The 6,555-nt window shown below is 32.7% G+C and overlaps 2 protein-coding genes across 5 annotated transcripts; both read left to right on the top strand.

Annotated features, from left to right (window-relative positions):
• The first annotated feature begins 487 nt into the window (after positions 1–487).
• On the top strand, positions 488–3,055 carry LOC143348563 (uncharacterized). Of its 2 annotated transcripts, none has more exons than XM_076778897.1 (2): positions 488–1,217; positions 2,530–3,055. In XM_076778897.1, exons 1-2 carry the CDS (start codon positions 1,058–1,060, stop codon positions 2,979–2,981), a joined length of 612 nt encoding a protein of 203 aa, XP_076635012.1. In that variant the 5' UTR covers positions 488–1,057; the 3' UTR covers positions 2,982–3,055. The 2 variants fall into 2 exon arrangements, 1 of the variants encoding a protein (XP_076635012.1); XR_013080787.1 differs by having other exon boundaries at positions 1,081–1,217; positions 1,301–2,656.
• A 453-nt stretch (positions 3,056–3,508) lies between these two features.
• Positions 3,509–6,434, top strand: Eaf (ELL-associated factor). 3 transcript variants are annotated; one of them, XM_076778895.1, is made up of 6 exons: positions 3,509–4,223; positions 4,538–4,769; positions 4,862–5,095; positions 5,254–5,540; positions 5,606–5,712; positions 5,785–6,434. In XM_076778895.1, the coding sequence occupies exons 1-5, from the start codon at positions 4,073–4,075 to the stop codon at positions 5,704–5,706; spliced, it is 1,005 nt and encodes a 334-aa protein (XP_076635010.1). In that variant the 5' UTR covers positions 3,509–4,072; the 3' UTR covers positions 5,707–5,712; positions 5,785–6,434. The 3 variants fall into 3 exon arrangements, with proteins under 3 accessions (XP_076635010.1, XP_076635009.1, XP_076635008.1); XM_076778894.1 differs by having other exon boundaries at positions 5,775–6,434; XM_076778893.1 differs by having other exon boundaries at positions 3,510–4,223; positions 5,606–6,434.
• Positions 6,435–6,555: the final 121 nt, after the last annotated feature.

Genomic DNA, 6,555 nt, shown 5'->3' with positions numbered 1-6,555 from the left:
TCGTCATGATAGTAATTCTAAAATTCGTGACTTGTATCAGTCACTGTCATCCAAATATTAAATAAAAACCCTAATTAATTGTTCTATTACAGTTGCTATTATTTTCTATGCTGCTTATTTAATCTAATCAAATTATATTTTATGTTTATGACTCAACAACTACGATAATAGTTTTTTCTTTAGTATCTTGTTTCCCTTTTCGCTAGTAAGGAAGTTGTAATATTCAATGTTCTAGTCAACTTCATATTTAAAGTTACAGATTTCGTAAATATTAAATGCTATCTTTTGAAACGTATTAATTGCACTTGCAAGGGTATGTTATACATAAGGGTATGCATACTTTTTTTCAAAAGCATTAATATATCGTATATATTTTGGACACAATTTCTTTGTGTATAATTTTACGTATCCGATTTTGTCGTTCATGAACGATCAGCTTGGAGGTAATTTTATTTTTTTGTATTAAGTTATTATTGCTTTACGGTAGTAGAAATGTGTAAGCAATATTAGAAAAATTCAAATTTTTTCGTGTGGATTTTCTAATGCAATAAAGTGTTATTGATATAAACGAATTATTTAGATTAATGTCTGTTATTAAGGGCGTTAAATGGACAGATATATGTATCTATTTATACAATAGATACTTATGCCGAAGGTATCAAGGACGAAATATCTAGCGAATCGTGCGAAATCACGACCCAGATAGACTTTATACATTCGACCTATCTAAATAGAATACGATGTCCGTGCTGCTATCTATGTCAACGCTGGTGCTTTAATAAACTTGAGCAAATTTAGACTTAGATACACTAGCAAGGAATCGTATGCTGTAAAATAACGATCGAGTAATTGATAACGATGTGATCGTACATAACCTTACTCAAATATTAAATAAATTGTAGAAAAAGTTGTTTATCTTATCGGTATAAGAAAGACCCTTTTACACATTGGCGTCTTTCGATCGTGGTCGCATGGAAATTTTTATCAAGCCTAATAAATCTCGTGACTCGAGATTAATCTCAAGGAAAGATAAGGTGTTTGTGAATGAGAGGTGACCATGGTTTGTCCAAGCAGCGTCGTAGCACACCTGTCGAAATTTATCGTGACGATTGGTTGTATGAAAACCCTTGGCGACCCCTACGGTAAAGCAAGCACCTGGTCACTACGTGCCTTCCAAATTCTACTCTCTCACTCCATCCTGGGGATTCTTAGGTTCGGTAAGAAAGTATCCTTCGACACTTGTGTATTCTGCATCTTGACATTTGCCTAGTGTCTTTTTAAAACAACATTATCTGTACAGAGCCCCCTAAAAGTACGTCTTGTAAGTTATTGGGGGTGACGCAGAGGATTAGTTGGTATGAAACTACATAAGGGTATTGTACTTGACTTTTGAGCATAGAACTCCGAAGGAGGAAGACATGTTTTTAGTTTGGCATTTGTAGTGTTTCAATTTTGTTGGAACAGGTGAGAAATAATATAGTAACTTCGATGTACCAATCCGAATTCATAAGATGAGAAAGGTGATTACACAAAAGTGTTGCTGCATAGTAATTTGATAATTATATTTTTATTTTGAAACAAACTTTTTATTGCACAAAATATAATGTTTCTATAAATTTCTTCTTTTGCTTATTATAATCATTTCTTTTTGTTCCTAATATAGATATTACAGATTGTTTCTATACTTTAGCTTATTTTAGTGGTAAAATCCACTTGCATGCTGTAATTTTTATGTTATTGTAGTTTGACTTAGCAATTTAGAAGTAAAATTGTTCAATGATACAACTTCAATTTTACCTTACCTATTACTTTACATAATTCTATGTAATAAAAAATATCAATTTAGCAGACATTAAATATTTACCTTTATCTAGTTGCATTACTCATTGTATCAAAATATATAATTTCATTATTTAGTTTAAAAGGATTAGTTGTTTGTAATATAATCTTTTACAGTCAGGAGATATAAATAATAATATAAATATCTATCATTTGTATTATTTCTCGCAAGTTCCAACTATACAGTTGGTAAAGAAAACAAGTTTGTAACTTTAAGGGTATATAGTATTCATTAAGAAAAGTAAAATTCTTTCAATGTAAAATTAACTTTAATATTTAAAAACCAATGTTTGTTAGATATTTTTTGCTTCTCTCTATGAGTACTGTATGACCTTAGAGTTACAGACTGTTTTTTTGCTATCCTGTATATTAGATTGTTAGATTAATCATAAAATTACATAACTATTATTTTATATAGACTTTAAGGACTAAGAATAAATGATATCATCTTTCGCATTCTTTGCTCTTGCTACCAAATTCTATAAAACGGGTACAGGTGAACATTCAGAATCTTTGATATTTTTATTGTGACAATTTTAAAAGTTTTAGAAATGTTTAAAAAACTTATTTTTTGCTTAATTGATGAAAAAGTATTAATTCACGCCATAATATGTAGTAACATAGTAGCACTTACATTGTACTACGTATGTAAAGTATTAAGCACATTATTTGTAGCAATGTTGCTTCCAGGAGTTCCATTTATCACATCAACAACTATAATAGCGAAGTATCTAAGGATTTTCTACGATTGGTACTCCAAGATTGTCGACGTTGCACCTCTGGCATTGTTTACTGCTGGTATCCTAAATGGATATGGAATTAATGAAAAAATTTGGCTCATAGTACTTTCTTTGGGCATTTTGCCAATATTTTTCCAGCTGCAATCAAAACGAAAAGAGAGTCAAATAAGAAAGCATCAATTGTTACTAAATATTGCTTCTACATTACAGCTGCTAATGATTACATTGGTAGGCATACGAAATAGTAATTACAATGTTATCAGTTTGGTCGCTTCCTACATTTTCGAACGATTTTTCATCGACGAGTTTTGCTACTATTATGATATCCCTAGTACTGACTTGACTCAATATTCTCTGTGTTTCATAGAAATTTTTATGGTCTTCACTTTAAACGAATTGTGAACAATATTAATATAATCGAACAGTTACTACATTTTTATAACTTTAAGGAAATAAACAGAATTTTCGTTTATATACATTCTTCGTTTCGAATATTGCCACGTTTTACGACGCAACAAATTCCCTAAGACGATTGTGATATCGCAAAAGGATAAAGTCATTGAAAAGTTACTAGCCTTTTTAAAAACTTGAAATGATTATACGTACATTCGTAGCTTTTTTTTTATATTGGTACAGTATCATGACTATTTCGTGAATCTTTTACAGAAATACGTATATTTCTAAGGAATGCCTTCTCTCTCTCTCGACCCTTGACTTTCTCCTGTTTGATCGCCTACGTTGAATCTTATACAATAGCGACGTACATTATAAGACAGCTGGTTCGTTTGAATTCCGCTCCGAATTTTAATGGAGTTACATGATGGCGCACTCGATGGTTATTAATCGAGTTCCCATAAATTCCCGTTGTGGCGCTATATGTACTAAACCTAAATTCACGCGATAGCGTAACAATACTTATATTTCTATGTATATTCAGAAATTTAATTTTCAGTCGAAGTTTAAAGTGCTTACTACGATGTTTCTTCTAAGTATTTGGAAACAGATAAATCACAACGTATCTTGAGTTCGATTTAATCAACTTGTATATCTTAATTGTCATAGTTAATTTTTTTCTGTTAAACCTGTTTTCAAATAATATCAAATGAATTAACCATAAGTGTGGATCTTCATGAGCGCAGATGTCGAACGAACTAGGTCAACGAAAAATCGTGTTGCGCGAACTATAATAATTTCATTTGATTTTTCTATGCAGTACTAACTTATTGATCGTTAGGACACGGTTTAACGATAATTATTTCTGTATTGGTGACGGTTCGAATAAACGGATAAACAAGCTTTCTGCAACTGTATAAACGGAACAACTTTCGAAGCAGCTGTTACTGGAAAATGCGATAGTGCGCGTCTCTGCCATATTTTGGCAGACCAACGAATAAAACGTGTAACAAATAATCTCGAATCTCGGCAGACTGCTCGTGCCTCGAGCATACTACTCATTCACGTTTGCGAAAAGTTATTAATAATAAACGTACTCGATGAAATCGGTTGCTTCTGTCCCTGAAACGAATTTCCAAGGTATCGGGCGTGACATGGCAGAGCGGCTTGGTTTGGGACCCGAAATTCGGGAATTAAAGCTAGGACCGACATTTACGAACAATAGATCCACAGCCTTTCACACTCTGAAATGTTAGTATACAAATTAATTCAATTTACTATCTAAATCACCGAAATCGTAGCATAGATTTCGGTATATTGTCATATGTACCTTTAGTACATTAACCCTTTGACGAGTACATTTTCTTAAAAAATGCGCAAGACTGGACAGTAAGCTTCGTTTGGTAGTGTTTACAAGTTTTTATTATGTATTCATGTTTGATTATGTCCAATTATTTTGTCCGGAAACTCTGCAGTATCCGACGCGTTGGTTTTGTTAAGATTTGTTAGTTGCATCGATGTTTCGGTTATTGGGTAATTTGTTTAAGTTTAACGTATAATTTTAGATGATTTTAAACCTGCAAGCGTTGATGTTTCCAAAGTAGCAAGGGTCGAAGTTGGAACTAATAACACGATGACAGTTACTGTGCCGCACTTGGATGGTGCAGGAATTCCTCACACAGTTTTTAAAGGTTCTCAGAGACCTTATCATAAAGAATGTGTTCTGATAATAGATAGAGTTACAGGAGAAATTACTTTGGAAAAGTTAACTGCAAACATACAAGTTAAAAAGACTAGGTAATCCAACGTAGCATCGATGTTCTTGCAATGTGCCAAATCATAATATTTTCACCTTCTATACCGTTGACATGTGTTGTAACATTTTTTAGAACAGAACCAAAGTCTCAACCACACTTAGGAATTCCTGGAGGAAATAGCAGTAGTAGACCTATAACGCCGGTTGAAACTAAGAGGAGTCCAACGCATGGAAGAGCAACTGGGAGGACAAAAGTTACAAGCGGAAAGAAAAGAGAACCTAGCGTGCAATTACATCCAAAACAATTTAGTCCTCTTAGAGTTTCTCCGTATCATGGCAAAAGTCCACCATCTACTTCGACTAATAGGTATTTAGGTAGTCTTTAATGCGAAATGTAAATGGTAGTTAAATTTAGCGAATTTATATTATTCGATAAGTTTAAGAGAACTTTTTATTTATGTAGTAATGTTACTGTAACGCATTAAGATTTTTTTCTAAACGTACTAAAAACACACAGAACTTTAGTTCACCAGTGCAATCATCAGTGGCACCATCGACTTTGGCTAGTTTGCCAATGATCGGTTCCGATAACGATGACTGTCCTTTATCATCGTCCGGATCATTCCCGACTATAAATTCTTCCGCACCACCGAGATCGTCTCCTGCAATAAATACTCAACCAACGACAAAATCTGCAACTGTAGGCGGTGACGAAGGAGCGCTCAGCGATTCTACTACAAGTAGCTCGAGTTCAGACAGTTCCGATAGCGATTCCGATACCGCAAATAAACCAACGTTAACGGGAACTAATGGTACGACTTCAAGGTATTTATTATTGTTATTAATCGAGAAACTATCAATTTTTTTTTTTTTTTAGGACACTTGAATAGTTCAGCTTCGTCTCCCACATTACTAATGCCAAATAATCTTTTAAACGATGACTTGCAATTATCAGAATCGGAATCTGACAACGATTAATGTAACGTACGTGTAAACTGCATACGGTAGTATCACCTTCTGTAATACATCAATTTTCGCTACAACAGTATTTTTCAGAGATGCTAAAAAGATCTTCCGAAGATCGTTTCGCCAAAAATTATATTTTTCCCAGCATTTGCTATGGTACATCAAATGATCCACGAAAATAAGATAGAAAAATGTTAATTTTGTTCTGTGCCACCCAAGGAAATGTGTATAGCAAGTTGGAAAGCATTCTACGCATATCCTGCAGTAAGTTACGCTATATACAAATACACAACAAACTTTTGCTTCTTGGGCAATAAATATATGGTAAAAAAAAATGATGAATACAAATGGTAATGTAGCGTATGTACATTTATTTATAAGGTACTAGGGATTGTACAATTACTATCGACTAATATTTAGTGTAATTATATGATCTTCATTTTCTTATATACTTTGAAGGTAGAAATCTTGCCAAAATCTTTTATGCGCTTCCTGGCAACGTGGCAGAAGCTTTGTTTTTTTTTTAAATCTTAAATCCGATTCTTTGTGTTTTCGTAATACCGAATATCTAAATGCCATACATGATATGTATGTACATACATCCGATTGGTTATCTATGCAGTCTCTTCATAATACAAAATGTTATATACGATGTGTGCACAAAACGATTTAACGACTGTATTACTTAAAAAATATTTATTTAAATGAAATGTATAAATTTAATAAAATATTCATTATAATATGAATCTTATTATATACTTACATGAAGAGTATGTATAATTAGTTCGCGTATTAACGTCATTTCAAGTTACTGCAATTCTTGCGCTATATAAACTATATTAATCTTTAACTCGATAATAA

Source organism: Colletes latitarsis, chromosome 11 (genome assembly GCF_051014445.1).
Source record: "Colletes latitarsis isolate SP2378_abdomen chromosome 11, iyColLati1, whole genome shotgun sequence".
In the NCBI taxonomy this organism is placed as follows: Eukaryota; Metazoa; Arthropoda; class Insecta; order Hymenoptera; family Colletidae; genus Colletes; species Colletes latitarsis.
The sequence above is the reverse complement of the archived record's forward strand: the minus strand, read 5'-3'. Positions and strand labels throughout refer to the sequence as shown.

Coding starts and splice junctions, on each gene's coding strand:
- LOC143348563 (XM_076778897.1), top strand. CDS start 1,058: ATGGTTTGTCCAAGCAGCGTCGTAGCACACCTGTCGAAATTTATCGTG. Junction 1,218..2,529: donor CCTGGGGATTCTTAGGTTCG/GTAAGAAAGTAT, acceptor TGTTGCTTCCAG/GAGTTCCATTTATCACATCA.
- Eaf (XM_076778895.1), top strand. CDS start 4,073: ATGAAATCGGTTGCTTCTGTCCCTGAAACGAATTTCCAAGGTATCGGG. Junction 4,224..4,537: donor AGCCTTTCACACTCTGAAAT/GTTAGTATACAA, acceptor GTATAATTTTAG/ATGATTTTAAACCTGCAAGC. Junction 5,541..5,605: donor AACGTTAACGGGAACTAATG/GTACGACTTCAA, acceptor TTTTTTTTTTAG/GACACTTGAATAGTTCAGCT.